The sequence below is a fragment of the Equus asinus genome, chromosome 3 (assembly GCF_041296235.1).
Source record: "Equus asinus isolate D_3611 breed Donkey chromosome 3, EquAss-T2T_v2, whole genome shotgun sequence".
Taxonomy (NCBI): domain Eukaryota; kingdom Metazoa; phylum Chordata; class Mammalia; order Perissodactyla; family Equidae; genus Equus; species Equus asinus.
Window position 1 is genome coordinate 109,713,520 of NC_091792.1, and position 23,479 is coordinate 109,736,998.

Below are 23,479 nucleotides of genomic sequence, written 5' to 3' on the forward strand. Positions count from 1 at the left end.
TGATTAGTAAAGAGATGCTGGTTCTTCTTCTCTTTGGCAGCAATTTGAGACAGGTGTGTCACTTTATAGAGTGTTATTATTTCTATACTATTGAACGAGATTTCTAATTGCATAAGGTGAAGCATTAGGTCAGAACATGAGAAAATTATAACTGACAGATTGTGTTCCTCATTGTTATTCTCCTCCCATTTTCTCATCATATTTTTCTACAGAAATGGTAGAGAGTGCAAGAAAGTATAGTGAGTGTTATCTTAAAGTTATTTTCTTTCTTTGATGGCTATATCTAAGTCAAAGTACTAAATTCACATGTGGATTACTATAAATAGTTCATTGCTGGCCTTTGTGTTTTTTTTGATTTTTAAACCTTCGCTGATGACTGTTGGTTTCAAGCATGAAAGATCATTCAGTCATGTTTCATCAGTGCTTCTGTATTTGGGATAGTAGAGTCATAAGTGAAATTGTTTGGTATTTGTATTATTTGAATTACTTGCTGTAGAATGTAGAATCTACTGTATTCTTTGATACTTTGAAAGGAAGTGTGCTGTATTAATTTGAAGAGCTTTGTTTCAAGATTTTAACTTTTTCAGGTATGATACTTTACTTTTTTTTGTCGTTAAATTTCAGGAGGATTTGTGATTGGTGGAATACTGTCTCCAGACACGGTATCATCTAAAAGGAAGGCAAAAGGAAGCATGGAAAAAGTCAACGAAATAGTTAATAGAAAAAGGATCTGTCTTGATAACAATGAAAGAAGTATGAACTTATTCCTAAAAGTAACTTTTAGGTTTCATTTTAAATAGCAGTGCTTTGAGAAGTAATTCTCAGCAGATTTTGAAATTTCTCTCTAAAAACTTCAGACGTAATACAATAGGGTAAATTCACTTTTTAATTTCCACTTTTTTCCCCCAAATTTTGAAAGTAAACCAATTTTATTCTTTAAAAAAAGATCATTGAGTGAGCTGGCCCCGTGACCGACTGGTTAAGTTCGTGTGCTCCACTGTAGGCGGCCCAGGGTTTCATCGGTTTGAATCCCGGGCACGGACATGGCACCACTCATCGAGCCATACTGAGGCGGCATCCCACATACCACAACTAGAAGGAGTCACAACTAAGAGTACACAACTATGTACCTGGGGGCTTTGGAGAGAAAAAGGAAAAAAATAAAATCTTTAAAAAAAAATAATAATAATAAAAAAAGATCATTAATAGCATAGTATAAAACATTTTCTCATGAGTAAATTGCCCAGTCAAATGAAGCTTACCTTTTCCATGCCCAAACTGCAGTTAAAATGGACATTTTAATGAATTCTTTCTAAAGTCTGTTGCATACTTCTGTCTCTCTGAGAGGATATGCAAAACATCATTTAACTTCTTGATAATGCAAGAGTTCAAGAGTTGTCATGTTGCAGTAAACTTACAGATAATAAGTTTAGGATGCTTGCTTCTATATTAAATTATTGTGGTTTTTGAATTTTTATATATCAGAATGATCATTTATAAATAGGAAGAGATTGTTACGCCTCTGGCAATTTTCCTTTACAACTTGTCCACAGCTATATTTCATACTAGATATTTTTTTTAAATTGAGAACAATTTTAAGTAAGTAGTTTGTATTTCAATGTTATTTCTTTTGCAGAGAATAAATTAGTGGTAAATCTGAATATACCTCTGGGAGATCCTTTGCAGCCAACAAGGATAAGGGACCCAGAAACAAGAGAAATTATTCTCATGGGTAAGTTGGGATGATGTTGAAAATGCTTCATTCAGCAACTAGTGAGGACAGACTGCTGTCTTGATGACCAGCCCATCTATTTTCTCTTTCTCTTCCCACCTCTGTCAGAGCCAAAGCCCAATAGAGGGTCTAATTCCGTTAAGCAGCCTAAGTGAGGACTACTCTAGGGGAGCACTGATGGCAAACACTTCCAGGGCACATACAGCACCATGCATTTGTTGTCTGGGGTGCTAGTGTTGCCTCCCTAAATAGGGTCTAGGCCTTGTTTGACCAGAAGGATATATGGGGACAGGGGCTGTTTATGGGGAATTGTAGCAAGTTAGCTGGCAGACCCCAGGATACACTTACTATGAGACCAGGCAGAGATTGTGGGGAGGACTTATACAGCCTTCCGGACCTTGGAATGCCAGTAATGGTACCTGGGAACTGAAACCTTCGGGGAGGATGAATAGCAAGGGCATCAATCAGCCAAACAAATGCCAGGCTTAATTGTAAGGCCAGCACAGGTTCCTGGAAGCCTCCTGCTATATTTAATAGGCATTAAGCGTTTAGTGTCTAGGAGACCATCAGAGGTCTCAAGGGATAGGCTATAGTGTGCTGGGGGTAAGTAGGTGACACTCAGCTATTTACTAACCAGGCGGTATTTACATACAGGAGATATTTATTTATTATGACTGTACCAGAGAGTACTGAGGACTAAGTCAGAGAACAAATAGGTCAAACCAGAGAGGCAGTAGTGGTATTCTTAATTAAAATGTTGGCTGTGAAATAGATTCCATTTGACATAGTAAGTAACAAAGTTATTTCTGTATTCAGATTATTTGGCAACAGAGGTAGACGTACAGAGAATTTTATTTAGTGTAGTGTCTTAACTTAAAAACATTGCTATACTGTACCAAGTGAGAAAAGTTATGACTGATGTCAGGAGTTTATCACTTTTTTTCTGTTTCTTGGGTCTATATATTTTCTGTATCCTATAGTCTTTGGGTTTACTAACTTTCCTAAATATCTAGAGAAGCAGAGTCAGAAGCTAGTGACAGAAGAATGTATTAATTATAGATCTGGAAATGTTTGTAAGTAAAAGAAAAATTCAAAAGTGAGATAGTAATTTGTGAGCAACTCTGGTTACTTAGAGCCTTTACTTGATAAAGAAAAGTCTTGTTATTTAATAATCAGTCAAGCAAGCACAAAAGAATCTATCGTCATAATGATGATACCTTTGTATTGGGGGCTATGTTAGACTTTTTAAAGATAATGGTATTCTTTCTTGTCTCTTAGCTAATTTTATTTTCTGTCTGAGCTATAATGGAAATAATAATACTGCCATTATTATTATTAATAGCTAAGATTTACCTAATACTTACTTTTGTGTGACAGTATTTTAAATATCTTACACACATTAACTCACTAGATATTCACAACTCTAACACAGATGAACTATTATCCCATCTTATAGAAAAGGAAGTGGAGGCACTGAGAGGATATGCTTGCCTAAGGTCACACAGTTTGTAAGACAGACAGGATTTGACCTCTGGCATTCTACCTCATGAGTCAATTATCTTAATTACTTCTATTTTTCTAAGGCAGGTTTATATCTAGAAATAACTTTATTGTATATATGTATGTATATGTTATATCATTGAGCAATATTATTGCTATTGTTTTATTTTTATATTTGTATTTTTCCCCTAGATCTTGTAAGGCCACGAGATACATATCAATTTATTGCTGAACATGGTGAGTTGAAAGTATATAAAACATTGGATACACCTTTTTTTTCTACTGGAAAATTGATATTAGGACCACATCAAGAAAAGGGAAAGCAGCATGTTGGTTCAGATATTTTGGTGAGTATATTTTTCCATATATTTATGTTTGCTATTGATACAACTCTGATTTATTGGGTTCGATGAGGCATTAAAGATTCTATTTCCTCTGAAATGATATCTTATTACTATAGTGCACAGAGAATTTTTTTATTTATTAAATCTGTTTAAATCAGTCATCCAACAGTTATTTAAAAGTACATATTCTGTGTGTAGCAGTGTAACCTTGAGATTCACAAGTTTAAGGAATGGTTGTTAGTTAAAAGAATCTTAGAATATAGGTTTGCAAACAAATCATTAAAGTTTAGAGCTGGATGGGATTATAGAAATTGTCTAAATCTCATTTCTCCTTCCATGCAGTTTAGCAATAAAGAGATTAAAAGACTTCTTCAAAATCATGTACCTAGTTAGCAGCAGACTGAAGACTAGGAGCTAGTTGCGTCGATGAGTACTAAGTAATATATTATTGTATATAGCAGTATTACTGGCTAAAGTTATAACGAGATTCAAGGTGAGTCAGTCTTTGTCTCTCTGTCTTTGTCATCGGAGACACACATCCTTGCAACATTGGTCTGAGAGAGAGAGAGATGTATGTATGTTATATTTCTGCATTTTGAATTTGAAAATTATAGAATTTGAAAATCACCAAATTTTAAGAGTGTTTACTTAAAAATTATTACAATCTGGGGCCGGCCTGGTGGCACAGTGGTTAAGTGCGCACATTCGACTTTGGCGGCCCGGGATTTGCTGGTTCAGATCCCAGGTGCGGACATGATACCGCTTATCAAGCCATGCTGTGGCAGGTGTCCCACATATAAAGTAGAGGAACATGGGCATGGATGTTAGCTCAGGGCCAGTCTTCCTCAGGAAAAAAAAGAGGAGGATTGGCAGCAGATGTTAGCTCAGGGCTAATCTTCCTCAAAAAAAAAAAAATTACAGTCTAAGGTACATTTTTCAGTAACATTTCAGGAACCTATGAAATCAAGAGTTACTGGAGTATCACATTCAAGACAATTCTTTTTACTGACAAAATTAAAGTAAGCTCAAATAGGACTAAAACGAAGAGCGTCAAGATCCTTGAGTTTATATTAACAAAGAAGGGCATATTGAGGCAAGGAAAGGAAAAGGTACACATGAGAGTCAAGAGTAAATTATTACTACAGCAGTATAACTAGAATCTGGATTTAAAATGTTTTAAAATATTCTTTAATCCAACCTTAAAATGTTACAGATCTCCAAGTATTATTAGAATAATTAAAAAAAGGGCCGGCCCTATGGCCAAGTGGTTATGTTCACCGGCTTTGCTTTGCTGGCCCGGGGTTTCACCTGTTCTGATCCTGGGTGCGGACATGGCACTGCTCATCAAGCCATGCTGAGGCAGCATCCCACATAGCACAACCAAAAGACCTACAACTAGAATATACAGCTATGTGCTGGGGGACCCTTGGGAGAAGAAGAAGAAGAAAAAAAGAAAAAAGAAGTTTGGCAACAGATGTTAGCTCAGGTGCCAATCTTTAAAAAAAAAAAAAAGTAAAACTAATATATTTAACTAACTAAAGTAATTGATGATCTCTGTGTAATCATTAAAGAACAATTAATAATGAAGATAAGTCTTATGAAATGTCTTCACTGAACTAATAGCAGTTACCCATTAAACTATAATGCATTTCTTATACAAAAGGAAATTTGAATAGTAAATATTTGAAAGTGTTTAACCTGGCTAATATTCAAAGGAATCCACATTAAAAACAAATGATATGTTGTAATTACTGACTTAGTAGAAATTATTGGGAAAAAAGTGTGTATCTTTTGATCTATGAATCTCATTTCAGAATTTTTTCCTAGGAAAATAATTTAAAAATTAGGGGAGCTGAACATATGTAGTTATTTATTGTAACATTGACAGTAATTGTAAAAATGAGAACTATTGAAATGTTGTGCAGGAAGAAAATGGTTATATTTGTATTTTGACTTAGTAATGAGATAAACCATTATATAATAGTAAGCAGTTATATAGCACTTACACATTTCAGATACTGTTCTAGGCATTTTTATGTTAGTTTAAGCATATTATTTTGAAGAACGCCATATAAGAAGACCTTTAGGATAAACATTTAAGCAAACTGTGCAAAACAGAAAATTCTGTCTCTGTTCTTTTCAGACTAGAAGTTAAAAATGAAAATGACAGAAACTTGAAGGAACTTTAGAAAAATAATATGTTACTACATGATTCTAGTTGATTTTTTATTTCTTCTGGATATTGACTTTAACTTTTTATAATGAAAATCAGAGTTAAACTTTCTTTTATAGTAAGGGGAGTATTTTTCCATTTTTTAAATATAACACACACTTTTAAATATAACACACTTTTAAATATATGCTTTTGAGAAACAAAAGGCGCAAGATGGAGAATCAACATAGGCTGTTAACTGTGTCCTGCAAACTCAGTACTAGAGAATCTATATGAGAGAGAGAGAGGGTAGCAGTAGTAGATTTGTTAAAATCAAACCACAGAAGAATTAACAAATTAACTATGGGAATTGGTTGTGGAGCTCTCCCAGAAGAAAAGAAGAGATTAAGAAATGGAAAACATACATGGACCAGCCCCAGTGGTCTAGTGGTTAAGTTCGGCACGCTCCACCTTGGCACCTGGGGTTTGGTTCCCGGGCATGGACCTAAACCATTTGCCTGTTAGTGGCCATGCTGTGGTGGTAGCTCACATACAAAAAGAGGAAGATTGGTAACAGATGTTAGCTCAGGGTGAATCTTTCTTAGCCAAAAAAAAGAAAATGGAAAATATAAAAGTTAAGTGATGTAGAGAACAGAAAAAAACAGGGTAAGAGAGAAAAAAAACCGTATGAGCAAAGGTTGAAAATATTTGAAAAATTAGACAGTAAATGTTCTAGAAGTAAAAAAACAAAATGTGACAGCAACAAGCTTAAAGGAACCAGAGTTCCTTAGAGAAATGTCTGATTCCAGGCCTCAGGCTGAGTTTGGAATATCTTTGTCATACTTGATAGGAAACTATCAAAGACCCTTAGGATTGGGTCATAAGGTCTTAGGATCCGACTTGAAGATGCTCTCACCCAACAAAGATGTGAAGATTTGAGTATCAATAAGAATAACTTCCGTGGATTGATACACATCAATTGTATCTAAATCCATGAATTGTAAGACTACTACAAAAAGAAAAATGAATTTATCACTCTTGGAGAATATTCTCCAACTCATTTTGACAACAAGTATGGTAAAGGGAAATAAACATTTATTCTGCCTTTCTCGTATAAACTGTACTATTAAGTAACCAAATAATAGATGAGGGGAAATTTGTCCTCGTTTGAAATACTCCAGTTAATAAATGAAAGGAATGTTAGAATGAAATATTACTATTTTGCAAACCCTTATAAACTGTTGGATCTGGGCATTGGTCATCAGTGTCTGCTAGCATCTAAAAAGAACAAAACTAGACATTATGTGCCTTCCTGATGAAAGAATACAACACTGTGAAGTAGCCTTGCCTCACCACCTGCTTAAAAAACAAAAAACAAAGAAGAAAACAACCACCACCACCTGAATTTGATAAAGCCTCTAGATCTAACTACCAATTTAGAGGAAATAAAGAATAGCAGGCCTTTCAAGTGATGCCCTGGGTTTGTAATCAGCAAAATCCAGCTGTGTTAAGATTTTTGCAACAAATTTTGCTGCTTGATTTCTTTAATAAATAAGTTGCAAGAAATAGAAAAGAGAGAACCAGGTGGAACCCGTAGATCAGGGTTTCTCAACCATGGCACTGTTGACATTTTGGACTGGATAATTCTTTGTTGTCGAGAGGCTGTCCTGTCCATTGTAGGATGTTTAGAAGCATCTCTGGCCTCTACCCACTAGATTCCAATAGTATCCCTCTAGTTGTGATAATCAAAAATGTCCCCAGACATTGCCAACTCTACCCCGAGGGGCAAAATCACCACCAAATTGAGAACCACTATAGATTGAGCGATTTAAGCGATAGATCAAGCTTTCACAATGTGTGGCTCTTATTTGGATCTCCATTCAAACAAACCTTTAAAAATATGATATATAAGAGACAATTGGAAATGTAAATACTGATGTGGTATTTCATATTAAATATTTGTTTATTTTTAGGTATGATGACAGTATTGTGGTCATGTTTTTAAAAAGCACCTTGATCTTTCAGTATGTGCGGAAATATTTACAGATGATTTATGATGCTGGGAATTTATTTCAAAATAATATGCATAGGGAAGTAGAAAGACTCTGAATAGGGCAGGTTGTTTGTGCTAGATATTCAGGGGAGTTCATCCTTCTATTTTTGTATAGTTCAAAAGCCTTCTTAGTAAAATGTTTGGAGAAGTGGCGAGAGGTGCGTTTAGAGAGCCAAACTCAATAGATAAGTAAGAAACACCTAGAAATATATGCTTGACTTTCTGGGTAGTGTGTTTGTTACCTTTTATCTTTTAAACTGAGTCAAATGTTTTTGGGATGTAATAAAAATTTTTTTGTTTTATTAAATTATAGAAGTACCTTTAGAGCCACTTTAAGAACTTTTTTCCCATTTAGGGAGTTAGTATATCATAGTGATTAAGAACATGAATTCTATAGTCAAAGTGCCAGAGTTCGTATTTTAGCTCTGCCATTTACATTGTGACCTTAGAAATTTATATCCCTTTGTCCCTCATTTTCTTCATCTGTGAAAAACTATCTGTCTTACTGGTAGGTACATACATCAAATGAGTAAAAATAAATGTTCAGAATAGTGGCCAGCATGAAGTAAGTGCTATATAGGTGCTAGCTGCTATTGTTTTTCTGGTGTTTTATAGGCTCATTTTACAATATGCTAAGGGAAAAAAAAGAGGAAGTAGGAGGAGGAAGGGAGGAATAATTCTCTGAGGCAAAATATTCTTGATGAGTGAATCTCAAAGTTTGAAGGCCTTACATTTTTTTATTTAGTTGCCCAAAGAACAGATCATTGCCAGGGTGCTACGTATGTATAAAATATAAAATTTGCCATGTTTGAATATAGAGACCTTGATGATTCATAGATTTATCCCCTTTTACTTTCTTAATATTGATGCATGTTTAAATATATGATTTTTTTGTTTTTGTTTTTGCTCTCTCTTTGATTCATCAGTCAGATTAAGTTACATGTCCTCAGCATGTAACCTTTAAAGAGTTGTACATAAAATCTACCTATTTTTCTAGTATAGCTAAGTGATATTCTTTTACAGTGGTTCTGAATTTTCATAAGCCTGTAAATAATAAGGAAGAGTGAAAGAAATTTCTTCCTGTATTGGTTTTCTGTTGATGCTTTAACAAATTACCACAAATTTAGTGACTTAAAACAACACCCATTTGTTATCTCATGGCTATGTAGGTTAGAAGTCTGGCGGGCGAGGCCGAGTATTCTGTTTAAAGTACGATAAGGCTGGATCAAGATGTTGGTAGATCTCTCTTCCTCTCCAAAGGCTCCTTGGGTGAATCTCCTTTCAAGTTCATTCATGTTGTTGGCAAAATTCAGTTACATGTGGTTGTAGGGCTGAAGTTCTCATTTCCTTGCTGGCTGTTGGCCCAGGGTGTCATTCTCAGCTTCTAGAAATAGCCTACATTCCTTGTCTTATGGCCTTCTTACTTTCAGTGCCAGCAATAGCGCAAGTCCTTCTCATGCTTTGAATTTCTCTTGAGTTCTCTTCTGCTTTCAGCAGGAGAAATTCTCCACTTTTTGGGGGCTCATTGATTAGCTTGGGCCCACCTAGATAATCCAGGATAATCTCCCCATCTCAGGGTCTCTTTTGCCATAACATGTTCTGGAGATTAGGGTTTGGAGGTCTTTGGGGGGCCATTATTCTGCCTGTCACATTTTCTGTAACTTTCTTTGGAGTATAAGTTGTGGTTCAATTTGAAATGAGATTGTAATTTTTAATTTTACAGGTTTTTTATGTTAACTTTGGTGACCTTTTATGTACCTTACATGAAACACCTTATATGATAACAACTGGTGATTCGTTCTTTGTTCCTTCAGGTAAGAATAATTAAAGACATTTTCTTTCACGTAGTTAAATGTTTATATAGTTGCTCATGAGCACCATGAAAATGGAAGCCACAGTGGTCAAAATGAAGCATGATGTGACTGATGCCAAAGAAGTCTGGTATATATTTTCTTTTAATTTATCATTAGGTAAGTATTTTAGTGTTTCGATACATGAAAATTTAGCAAGAGTTGTTTATTGCTAAATATAAAAATATTTAGTTAGAGGACACGTTATATGCAGGGTAGAAGGAAAATTCTTTCACCCTGAATTATCTTTAAGATATTATATAGTCAAACAGTTTTTAACATGTTATTTTAAACATAGAGAATAGTGTGCTTCATCAGCTATTGAAGAGCACAAGTCTTTGGGAATAGGAATTTTGATTTGTTCATTCGTTCATTCATTCAACAAATGGTATTGAGAGTCTGCCAAGCATAGCGCTAAGAGTGTGGGATACATAAATGAATAAAACAGGCAAAAATCCCTGTGCTCTTGGAGCTTACATTCTAATGAAAGGAGATAATAATAGTAGCTGTGTTTATGTAGTCCTTTGTATGTGCTGGCACTGTTGTGAACAATTTACATTTATTAACTCCACTAATCTTAGTATGTATCAATTTCTAATTTATAGGAAGTCACAGTATGGTACTGAGTGCTATAAACTTGCTTTATGTGTGGCTATTCATCTGTATTTCACTTTTGCTGCAATTTATTACCTAATTTATTTAATAATAGCATTTGCCTTTTTATAACTTCAAGATTTTATGTTAACTTAATATTTTACCTATTATACTTACTTGTATATGCAGATGTCTGGTTTGGGGGAATCCATAGCAGTTCCAAAGTCCTAATAACGATTAGGTTCAGAGAGAGATTTTCCCTCCCTGCACCCTTGTCTGATTCATCTTTGTGTTTATTATCAGAATGATGTGAAATGAAAGAAATTTTCTTTCAAGCCTTATCTGGATCACAGGTGGTGGTTAACTCTTGGATTTTTCAGGTTATGGGATTAAATAAGTTATTTTAGGTTAGATGAATTGATTGTTTTTTTGGTACTATATACTGTAACCACCTTAGTCATGGCTAAACTTTTAATCAAATGGAAATGATTCCTATAGAAATAATTTTATTTGCTTATCACCTTCCCTCTAGGTAATTATTACAACATCAAAAACCTCCTGAATAAGGAAAGTGTTCTTCTTTTTACTCAGATAAAAAGATGAAAGATGAAGCAAAGTTTAAACACGTGTGTGTATGTATATACGTATATACACATACACACAAGTTTGTATAATTGAGACATTTATCTTTGTAATTATTCGTGATGTCTTAAAATAAAATTTTTATTCAATTTTGTGTGTACTTGTGTTTGATAAACATTTCAAACTCCCATGTGTATCTTCTAATTTTTCTCTGAATATTCACATGGTCTGTAGTGATGCCCATATTCATAGTATTTTAATAACATGAAAAGAATACCAAAATCACTGTTCCCCCATTGAAAATAAGACATTTCTTTGTCAGAAGAGATCTGATTAATATGTCCGTTCATTTAAAAATCTTTCCCAAATATCAGTTTTAAGTCACTAATCATTAAATAACCCAATAATAGAGAACTGTGTTAAATGATATATCTGTATTACTTTTCTAGGACTGTTGAAACAAAATAGTACAAACTGGGTGACTTAAAACAACAGAAATTTATTGTCTCATAGTTCTGGAGGCTAGAAGTCCGAAATCAAAGTGTCGTCAGGGCCATGCTTTCTCTGAAACCTGTAGGTTTCACAATAATGTTTCTATACTTGGAACTGATCTTTCTACTAAAAAGGAGAGTCAGTGTGAAAGATGAGTACATAATAACTTAGTCTTTTTTCTTAATATTACCGAACACACTGAAATATGTAGAGAACTAAAGAGATTTAGGAGAGAAAATGGTTAAATGTCAGAAACAAATTGCTAGCAGCTATTCCTGAAGTCATTTTAAGTATTGTCATATTTTTTGTGTTCAAATATTTATTTATTTGAATTTCAGATGTAAGTCATTATATTTGATTTCTTTATAGATTACATCATGTTTACCACCCAAAGACTAGTTACCATCCATTACCACACACATGTGCCCTATTGCCCTTTCACCCTCCCCCCTTACCCCTGGTAACCACCAATCTAATCTCTATATCTGTGTGTTTGTTTACTGTTGTTGTCTTCTACTTATGAGTGAAATCATGTGGTATTGACTCTTCCTCTAACTTATTTTGCTTAGCATAATGCCCTCAAAGTCTATCCATGTTGCTGGAAATGGCAAGATTTGATTTTTTTTTTAATGGCTGAGTAGTTTTTCATTGTGTATATATACCATATCTTCTTTATCCATTCATTCATTGATGGGCGATGGGTGCTTAAGTTGTTTCCAAGTCTTGGCTGTTGTGAATAATGCTGCAGTGATCATGGGGATGCAAATATCTTCACATTTGTGTTTTTGTATTCTTTGGATAAATACCTCGGAGTGGAATAGCTGGATCATATGGTAGTTCTGTTCTTAGTTTTTTAGGAATCTCCATACCATTTTCCGTAGTGGCTGCACCAGTTTGCACTCCCACCAGCAGTGATGAGAGTTCCCTTTTCTTCACATCCTTTCCAACGCTTGTTATTTCTTGTCTTGTTAATTATAGCCTTTCTGAGGGGCGTGAGGTGATATCTCATTGTAGTTTTGATTTGCATTTCCCTAATAATTAGTCATGTTGAATGTATATCTTCTTTGGGAAAATGTCTGTTCAGATCCTTTTAATCATTTCTCCACTGTATGCTCTTGGCTCCTTTGTCAAAAATTAACTGTCCATAGATGTGTAGGTTTATTTCTGGGCTCTGGATTGTTTTCCATTGATCTGTGTGTCTCTTTTTGTGACAGCACAATGCTCTTTTGATTACTTTGGCTTTGTAGTATATTTTGAAATCAGGGAGCGTGATACCTCCAGCTTTGTTCTTCTTTTTCAGGATTCCTTTGGTTATCAGGGTCTTTTGTTGTTTCATAAAATGTTAGAATTCTTTGTTCTATTTCTGTGAAAAATGTCACTGAGACTTTGATAGAGATTACGTTGAATCTGTAGATTGCTTTATGAAGTATGGACATTATAACTATGTTAATTCTTCCAATCCATCAGCACAGAATATCTTTCCATTTCTTGCGTTTTCTTTAATGTCTTTCAATAATGTTTTATAGTTTTCATTGTACACATCTTTCACATCTTTGGTTAAATTTATTCCTAGGTATTTTATTCTTTTGGTTGCAATTGTAAGTGGAATTGTATTCTTGATTTCCCTGTCTGCTCTTTTGTTGTAGTGTATAGACCGCAACTGATTTTTCTATGTTGATTTTGTACTCTGCAACTTTACTATATTTGTTTATTATTTCTAAAAGTTTTTCGGTGGATTCTTGTTTCTATATATAAAATGATGTCATCTGCAGACAGTGAGAGTTTCACTTCTTCCTTTCCAATTTGGAACTCTTTTATTTCTTGCTCTTGCCTGATTGTTCTGGCTAGGACTTCCAATACTATGTTAAATGAGAGTGATGAAAGTGGGCATCCTTGTCTTGTTCCTATTCTTAAAGGTATATCTTTCAGGTTTTTACTGTTGAGTATGATGTTAGCTATGAGTTTGTCACATATGGCCTTTATGTATGTTGAGGTACTTTCCTTCTATACCCATTTTATTGGACTTTTTATCATAAATGGATGCTATATCTTGTCTAATGCTTTCTCTGCATCTATTGAGATCATGTGATTTTTATTCTTCATCTTGTTAATATAGTGTATTATGTTGATTGATTTGCGGATGTTGAACCATCCCTGCATCTCTGGAATAAATCCCACTTGATCGTGGTGTGTGATCTTTTTATTGTATTATATTTGATTTGCTACTATTTTTTTTTTTTGAGGAAGATTAGCCCTGAGCTAACATCTGCCACCAATCCTCCTTTTTTTGCTAAGGAACACTGGCCCTGAGCTAACATCCATGTCCATCTTTCTCTATTTTATATGTGGAATGCCTACCACAGCATGGCTTGCCAAGCGATGCCATGTCCACACCTAGGATCTGAACCGGCAAACCCTGGGCCCGTGAAGCGGAATGTGCACACTTAACCGCTGTGTCACTGTGCTGTCCCCAGATTTGCTGGTATTTTGTTGATTTTTGCCTCGACGTTCATACATGATATTGGCCTGTAATTTCCTTTTTTTGTGTGTTGTCCTTGTCTGGTTTTGGTATCAAGGTAATGTTGGCATCATAGGATGAGTTAGGAAGCATCTCCTCTCTTTAGTTTTTGAGAAGAGTTTGAGAAGGATAGGTATTGAATCTTCTTTGAATATTTGGTAGAATTCACTGAGAAAGCTGTGTGGTCTTGAACTTTTATTTTTTGATTACTGTTTTGATCTCCTTACTAGTGATCAGTCTATTCAGATTCTCTATGTCTTTTTCTTCTTCTTCTTCTTCTTCTTCTTTTTTTTGGTGAGGAAGATTGGCCCTGAGCTAACACCTATGCCAATCTTCCTCTGTTTATGTGTGGGATGCCACCAAGCATGGCTTGATGAGTGGTGTGTAGGTCCATGCCCAGGATCCAAACCCATGAACCCCAGGCCACCGAAGTGGAGCACACGAACTTAACCACTATGCCCCCAGGCCAGCCCCTCTCTATTTCTTCTTGACTCAGTTTTGGAAAGTTGTATGATTCTAAGAATTTATCCATTTCTTCTAGATTATCAAATTTGTTAAGGTATACTTTTTCAGAGTATTCTCTTATAATCCTTTGTATTTCCATGGTATTTGTTGTAGTTTCTCCTCTTTTCTGATTTTATTTATTTGAGCATTCGCGCTTTTTTTCCTGGTAAATCTGGCTGAGGATTTGTGAATTTTGTTTATGTTTTCTAAGAGCCAGCTGTTAGTTCCATTGATTTTTTTTTTCGATTTTTTTTTTTAGTCTCTATTTCATTTATTTCTGCTATCATATTTATTGTGTCCTTCCTTCTACTGATTTTGGGCTTTTTCTGTTCTTCTTTTTCTGGTTTTAAGTATTCTCATAGTAACCTGGAAATCTTAGTTCCATTTGTCAGAATTATATTTCAAAAGTATGCTTTAAGTATTACTTCTACAGTCCTGTGCTGCTTAATCAAGGAGATACATTCTGAGACATGCATCTTTATGCAGTTTCATCGTTGTGTGAACATTATAGAGTGTACTTACACAAACCTACCTGTACCTAGGCTATATGGTACTCATATTAAGAGACCACCATTGTATATGCATTCCATTGTTGAATGAAACATCATTATGTGGCACATGACTGTATTAAAAAAAGTCAATGCAAATTTATTACTTTTCATGTGAAGTTTGCTAGGGCCTTGTCTATTGTATTTCTCAGTGTCTCCATAAGAAATTTCAGAGTTTAGTATATGAATAAATGCTTTATCACTAGAGAAACTGGTATACTTGCTTTCCCAAGTCAAGAGTTATGTGACTGAATATGTTTCCATCCTTACTTAGACTCCCAGAATTTTGGTCTGTTATCGGCAGTGGCTTGATTTTTTTTTTAAGTGAAATCTTTATTTTATTGATGTAATTTATATATAGTCAAATGCATATATCTTGCGTGTAGTTCAATGAATCTTTGACAAGTACATCTTATACTTAAGTAACCCACAAAATTTCTGTCACTCTAGGAAGTGCCTTTCTATTCTATCCAAGTTAATTCCTGCCAACCCCACTTCCACCTCTTGGGCCACTATTCTGCTTATCACTGTAGATAGCTTTTGCTTGTTCTAAAATTTTGTATAAATTGACTCATAAAATATACTTTCATTCAGCACAATATCTCAGATTCATCCACTATGATGTATATATTAGTTGCTCCTTCATGTTTTAGTGCTGAGTGATATTTCATATGAATACACCACTTTATTTTCCTCTTGATGGACATTTTGAGTTGTTTCCTAGTTTGAGCTATTCTGAATAAAATCTCTGTGAATATTCTGTCAGGTTTTTTAACAGACATGCGTTTTTGTTTCTCTTGGGTTGATACCTATAATGAAATCGCTAGGTCAAAGTACATGTGTATGGTTAATGTTAGGAGAAACTGCCAGACACTTCCAAAGTGATTATATCATTTTACACTGCCACCGGCAAATTATGCAAATTGCAGTTGTTTCACTTCTTTGCCAACGTTTGGTGTTATCAGTCTTTAATTGTAGCCATTCTAGTGGGTTTTAAATGATATGTCTTTATGAAGATAGACTTTTTTTGATGGAGTACAATTTTTAGTTTGCTTTAAGAAATCTTTTCCTACTGCAAAGTCAGGAAGATATTCTCCTTTGTTTCATTCTACAAATTTGTAACTTATCTTTTATGTTTAGGATGATGATCCATCTCATACTAATTTCTTTTGTATAGTGTCAGGTCGAGATCAAGGTCAGTTTTGTTTCCTGTATGGATATCCAGTTTTCTTTGTTGAAAAGACTCTCCATTCAGGTGCTGTGAGACTTCTAATTTTGTTCAAGATTTTCAAGATTGTTTTGGCTGTTCTAGGTTCTTTGCATTTGCATAGTAATTTTAGAATTATCTTGTCAATATTTACTATAAAGCCTACTGGGATCCTGACTGGGATTACATTGAATCTTTAGACTTTAGATCCATTTGGGAAGAATTGTCATCTGAACCAATTTTGTGTACTTTCCAATGAACATGATATAGCTCTCCATTTATTTAGGTCTTAAATTTCTCTGACTCTTATTTTATGGTTTCAAAATAGAGATATTGCTTATCTTTTATTAAACTTATTGCTAGACGTTGCATTTTTTTGATGCTATGTTAAATTGTATTCTCTAATTTTTCAAGTTTTTGTTGCTAATATATAGGAGTAAAATTGATTTTTATTTATTCAACTTATATTCTGTGACCTTGCTGAATTCAGTCGTTAGTTCTTTTTTTTTTTTTTTTAAGATTGCTTGGGATTTTCTGTGAATGTATTCTGTATACCATCACATCTGTGAATAAAGACATTTTGACTTCTTTCTTTTTAATCTTTGTGCTTTTTATTTCTTTTTCTTTCCGTTTTGTACTTGTTAGGACCTCCAGCAACATGTTGAATGGAAACAGTGAGAGCAGCCATCCTGCCTGTGCTCAGTCTTAGCATTCAGTATTTCACCCTGAAGTATAATACTGGCCGTGAACTTTTCATAGATTCCTTTATTAGGTTGAAGAAATTCTTTGTATTTCTAATTTGCTAAGTTTTTTTTTTTTAAAGAAAGAATCTATTTATCTGTGTCTATTGAAATGATCATATGGTTTTCTCATTCGTAATTCACCACTTGGTGATCATTTTTTCCTTTTTTTAAAAAATTTGATCTCTCCTTGCATTTCTGGGATAAAGCCCACTTGGTTATGGTTTACTATTCTATCTATATATTGCTGTATTCAGTTTCTTGATATTTTGTTAAGAATTTTTTTGATGTGTCTAGGTCCTTGAGGGAATATTGATCTGTGGGTTTCTTTTTTTGTTATGACATTGTCAAGTGTTGGTATCAAGGTTTACAGGCCATATGAAATGCGTTAGAGTCTGTTTCTTCTTTTTGCAATTTTTGGAAGAGTTTATACAGCATTGGTAACATTACCTTATCAAATGTTAGAAAGAATTACCAGTAAAACCAGACGGGCCTGGAGTTTTCTTTATGAGAAGATTTATAATTGTGGCTTTAACTTCTTTAATAAGTATCAGAATATTCAGATTTCTTGTCTCTTTAGTTTTGTTAAATGTGTTTTTTGAAGAATTTGCCTATATCTAAATTTTCAACTCTAAAAGTTCATAATATTTATTCTTTCAACAGCTTTCTTTAGATTTGACATAAAATTGTCTTAAAATATGCTTAAGGTAATATACAGATGCTTACAGTATCTGGAGCATAAGTTATGCTATATAATTGTTGCTTTTTTCTTATTTTCTTGGTCATTCTTGCTGAGTTCTTTTTGCTGTTGTTGCTCTTTCAAAATAACTTTCGGTTTCATTGGGTTTTGATCTGATCTTTATAAGTTTTTGCATTCTATTTACTTTGGGTTTGATTTGCTCTTCATTTTCTAGCTTCTTAAGGTGGATGCTTAGATAATTTATTTTAGAATTTCTTCCTTTCTAATTCAGCCATTTAAAGCTGCACTTTTATCTGTCATTTTCATGTTCATTTAATTCCAGACATTTTAAAATTTTTCTTGTGATGTTCTCATTCACCAGTGGGTTATTTGGCTGTGTCTCTTAAGTCCCAAATCTTTAAGCATTTCCTAGATTTGTTTTTCTGTGTTAATTACTAATTCAGGAATTTCCTAAGTTTTCCTGCAATTTTAGCCTTTGCCAGACATAATGGTTTCTATTAGAACTACTCAGTTCTGCTGTTGAAACATGAAGGCATCCAGACAATAGGTAAATAAATAGGTGCAGTTATATTTCAGTAAAATTTATATACAAAATGCAGTGATCTGGATTCAGCCTGTCGGTGTGATTTACCAGGCCATGGTGTGGACAGAAAACATACTTTGTATACTTTCAGCCCTTTAACATTTATCAAGGTGGTTTTATTATCCACAGTATGGTCTTAGAGAATGTTCCATGTCTATTAGAAACAAATGTGTATTCTGTTGTTCTTAGAGTTTTCTATGTCTGTTAAGACAAGTTGGTTGATAGTATGTACTAAATTTTCTGTATCCTTACTGATTTTCTGTGTAGTTTTTCTTTTCATTACTGATAGAGGAGTATTGATACTTCTCATTCTAGCTGTTGAATATCTGTTTCTTTTTCAGATCTTCAATTTTTGCTTCATATATTTTAAAACTCTTATTATTAAGTTCATATTCACTTATCATTGTTATACCTTATTGCTATATTGACCTCTTTACCATTATGAAATATCTCTGTTAGTAGTATTTTTCATCTTAATGTCTGTTTTGTCTGATAGTAATATAACCACTCCAGCTGCCTTGTGTTTACTGTTTATCTGATATATCTTTTTCTGTCTTTTATATTCAACCAGTTGTGTCTTTGAATTTAAAATGTATCTCTTATATAAAGCACATAATTAGATCTTGAGTTTTTAAAATCCAGTCTAACAATCTTTGCCTTTTGATTGGAATGCTTAATCTGTTCACGTTTAATGTAAATATTGGTAAGATTGGATTTATGTCTGCCATTTTCCTGTTTGTTTTCTGTATGTCTCATGGGGTTTTGTTATTGTTATTATTCCTTTGTTCCTCCCTGCTTTAAATTGGGTTAGACGATCTTTTTAGTGTACCATTTTAAATCTTCTGAATCTGTATTTTTTGAGTTATTATTTTAGAGGCTGCTGTGGAGATTTCTGTATCCATCTTAAATTTATCTCAGCCTCTGTCAGGTTACTGCTGACTTAATTTTCACAAAATACAGCAACTTTGCTTCATGTTTTTCCCCTTTTAATGACTGGTATTGTTGTATACATTACTGTATATTATGTACATATTTGCTTATGTGTATTTATATATCCCAAAATTTTTGTTATAATCATTGCTTTGAATTATCTTTTTTAATTAAGAGAAAATATATATACAGTGTTTTATTTTTTATTTTTTTAATTTATTTTCAGATGTACATCATAATATATTTCAAATTCTATGTAGATTACGTCATGTTATATACAGTGTTTTATATGTACTATCTCTGGTATTCTTCATTCCGTCCTTTGTATCTAACTTACCATGTAGTATTTTTCGTTTCAGCCTGAAGAACTTTAGTTACAGATAGGTCTATTAGCAACAAATTCTCTCAATTTTTGTATATATGGAAATATTTTTATTTTGACTTCATTTCTGAATGATAGTTTCACTTGATAGTTTCAGTTTTACAGTTTATTTTGTTCCGGTACTTTCTGTCATTCCATTGCCTTCTGTCCTCCATCATTTCTGATAAGAAATCTATTGTTAGTCATTTTGTTGTTCTCTGTATGTGATGAGTCATTTTTCTCTAGCTCCTTTGAAGATTTTTTTGTCTTTTGTCATTTTGACTATGATGTTTCTAGATGTCCTTCTCTTTATATGTATCCTACTAGGGATTTGGTGAGCTGTTTGCATCTGAATTAATGTTTTTAATCAGATTTGGGAAGTTTGGGGCTGTTATTCAAAATCTTTTTCTCCTCTTTCCTCTTCTCTGACTCTCATTACACATGTATTAGAATGCTTGTTGTTGTCTCACAGGTCTTTGAGGTTTTGTTCATCTTTATTCAATTTTTTTTCTTTCAATTCTTTGGATAATATCTATTGGTAGTTCTTCAAATCAGTGATTCCCTGCCACCTCGAGTTTGCTGTTGAGCCCATCTAATGATTTTTTATTTTTTTATTTTTATCTTTTTTGGTGAGGAAGATTTGCCCTGAGCTAACATGTGTTTCCAGTCTTCCTCTTTTTTTGCTTAAGGAAGATTACCTCTGAGCCAGCGTCTGTGCTGGTCTTCCTCTATTTTATATGTGGAATGCCTCCATGGCATGGCTGATAAATGGAGTAGGTCTGCACTTGGGATCTGTACCCGTGAACCCCAGGCCACCGAAGCTGAGTGCACGGAACTTTAACCCACTCCACCATGGCGCTGGCCCCATGATTTTATTTTTAGTTTCAGTTATTAGGCCTTTTAACTCTAGAAATTAAACTTGGTTCTTTTTTGTAGTTATATTTTTCTATAGAGATTCATTTGTTGTTGACTCATTTTTAGCATATTTACCTTTAATTCTTTGAATATGTTTATTAATACCTTATTGAAGTCTTTGCTAATCTAACATCTAAACCCATACAGACTCAGTTTTCATAAACTGCTGCTTTTTTCCCTTGGTACAGTGACCCCCTCTTTATCTGCTGTTTTGCTTTCCATGCTTTCAGTTACTCACAGTCAACTGTGGTCTGAAAATAAAGTGGGAAATTCCAAAAATAAACAATTCGTCAGTTTTAAATTGTGTGCCCTTCTGATCATTGTGATGAAATCTCATGTTGTCTCGCTCAGGAGGTGAATCATCCCTTTTGTCCAGGACAATGTATCCACATTGTGTATACTACCTGTTAGTCACTTAGTAGCCATCTCAATGATCAGATCGACTGTTGTGGTATCACTGTGTTTGTGTTTAAGTAACCCTTATTTTACTTAATAATGACCTCAAAGTACAAGAGTAATGATGTTGGCAGTTTGGATATGCCAAAGAGAATCCATAAAGTGCTTCCTTTAAGTGAAAAGTAAAAGTTCTCAGTAAAGAAAGAAAAAAAATTTTATGCTGAGGTTGCTAAGATCTTCAGTAATTTTTATTAGAGTATATTGTTATAACTGTTCTATTTTATTATTAGTTATTGTTGTTTATCTCTTACTGTGCCTAATTTATAAATTAAACTTTATCATAGATCATAGGTATGTATGTATAGGAAAAAACAATATTTAGGGTTTGGTGCTATCCATTGTTTCGGGCATTACTTGAGGGTCTTGGAACATACCCCTGCAGATAAGGAGGGCTACTGTTTGTTTCACACTTTGCATGTCTAATAATTCTTGTTTAAAATTTAGGTAATATATTGTAACAGCTCTATATTATGTTTATATCTTTTTTGTTTCTTTAAAATTTATTGTCTTGCCTGAACTCAAGCTGTGGAATCTGTTCCCCCTGTGGTGTGGAGCTATTGCTATCTCTGCTTGGTTTTTTAAATTCTTATTTTAATTTTTATCATGACTCCCTAGGGTTAGCCTCTGTCTCTGCATAGCTTAGTAGTCAGCCAATGATTTGGACAGAGGTTCACATCAAACATTTTGAGTCTGTAAGCCTTCTGCCCTCTGCTAATTGTTCCCTGTGTGCGATAGGGGATACATTCAACCTTGTAGCCAGTTCTCAAGTCTCCCTTGGCGTTTCCTTTTTGCCATGCTCTCTTATGTCTCCCCTGTGCATGCTTGATTTCTGAGTTAGATGGGGATGTTTGGAGAACTCATCTTAGCCCTTCTATGGCTGCCCTGTCCCGGGACCATCTTTGTTAAATTTCTGGCTGCTCTGTTGCTGGAACTGTCACCTTTGGCTAGCAACTACAGGTTTTCCCTATCCATTCCTAACTGATTTCCTCCTCTTAAGTGACAAAACTGTAGGTTTACACACCTGTTCTGAATCAAGTCCATCCTCTCTTAGTGCAAATTTACTATTTTTTGAAGTGAGCGACTGCCTAATACAGCTAAAGTCCTTACTGACGAACTTAGGGAAGAATGAGAACCTTACTCAAGAATGACACAGGCTCCAACGGTTCTTTTCCAAAGCTCTAGCAATTTTTCAAGAATACATAGTTCTCAACCTACTGTTTGCCTTTGATTGATTTCCAGTGCCTTGAAATGATGGTTTTTTACCCATTTTGTCTAGCTATATACTTTTTTTTTTGATATAGGGGAATTGTTGACCTCTTCATATTCTGTTACTGGAAACAATCTTTCATTTGTTTTATTGTTGGTTTTTTTCCCTTTTAAGAATTTCATTCTTTAGGAGGTTAATTTATTAATGTTCAGCTTGATCCTGTTGAGACTTTGTTTTAGCCTTTGTTAGGATCGTTTTAGATTAGCTGTTACTCTGGAGCAGTGATTCTCAACCGGGGGTGATTTTACCATTCAGTGGACATCTGGCAATGTTCGGAGACATTTTTGATTGTTACAAAAGGTATGTGCGTGGGTGCTACTGGCACCTAGTGTGTAGAGGCCAGAGAGGCTGCTGAACATCCTGCAATGAACAGTAGTCCCTTGTCCCTATACACACACACACACACAAAATAATTATCTGATAAAAAATGTCAGTAATGCTGAGGTTGAGAAACTGCTCTAGAGCTAGAGTAGCCTGCTTTCTAAAGTGTAGCCTTTCTGTCTCTAAACTAAAAGCCTGGATTGTTCAACAAGAGCTCTCTACTCTGGTTGGTCAGATCCACATCTCCCAAATTTTGCCACTTCTGTATTCTGTGTGTTCTTCTGTATTCTCAGTTCACAACTCCTAGTAATTCTCAGTCAGTCCTCACAGGGTTTTTTTTTTTTTTTTTAAATAAAAATTGTATATATTTAAGGTGTACAACATGATGTTTTGATATCCATAGTGGAATGATTACTACAGTCAAGGTAGTTAGGATATCCATTTCTTCACATAGTTCCCATTCTGTGTGTGTGTGTGTGTGTGTGTGTGTGTGTGTGTGTGTGTGGTGAGAGCACCTGAAATCTATTCTCTTAGCAAGTTTCCAATATACGATACAGTATTAACTCTAGTCATCATGCTATATATTAGGTGTGTAGAACTTTTGCGTCTTACATAACTGCGACTTTGTATCCTTTGAACAACCATCTCCCCAGTTCTTCCACCTTCTCATCCCTGGTAACCACTGTTCTACTCTCTGCTTCTATGAAATTGACTTTTTAAAGATTCCACATGTAAGGGAGATCATTTTCCAGAGAAGACATAGAAATGGCCAACAGGTGTATGAAAGGGTTTTCAACATCACTCATCATCTGGGAAATGCAAATCAAAACCACAGTGATTTAGGGGCTGCCTGATGGTGTAGTGGATAAGTTCACGTGCTCTGCTTCAGCGGCCCAGGGTTTGCAAGTTTGGATCCCGGGTGTGAACCTATGCACTGCTTATCAAGCCATGCTTTGGCAGGCATCCCACATATAAAGTAGAGGAAGATAGGCACAGATATTAGCTCAGAGCCAGTCTTCCTCAGGAAAAGATGTTTGGCAGCAGATGTTAGCTCAGGGCTAATCTTCCTCACACACACACAAAATCCCCAAAAAACCACAATGAGTTATCACGTCACATCTGTTAGGATG

The 23,479-nt window shown here is 34.5% G+C and overlaps 1 protein-coding gene across 5 annotated transcripts in view; it reads left to right on the top strand.

The window, feature by feature from the left end:
- The window catches only part of CENPC (centromere protein C), a 112,281-nt gene that overhangs the window by 66,383 nt on the left and 22,419 nt on the right, over nucleotides 1–23,479 (top strand). For 4 of the 5 annotated variants that reach the window (XM_070505739.1, XM_044766089.2, XM_070505741.1 and 1 more), the window contains 5 exons: nucleotides 625–753; nucleotides 1,637–1,732; nucleotides 3,425–3,579; nucleotides 9,505–9,595; nucleotides 10,758–10,956. In XM_070505739.1, the coding sequence (XP_070361840.1) occupies nucleotides 625–753; nucleotides 1,637–1,732; nucleotides 3,425–3,579; nucleotides 9,505–9,595; nucleotides 10,758–10,828 (542 nt within the window). In that variant the 3' untranslated portion in view covers nucleotides 10,829–10,956. Of the gene's footprint in view, nucleotides 1–624; nucleotides 754–1,636; nucleotides 1,733–3,424; nucleotides 3,580–9,504; nucleotides 9,596–10,757; nucleotides 10,957–23,479 lie in introns of those variants that run through there. The other variant, XM_070505740.1, reaches the window with a different exon arrangement.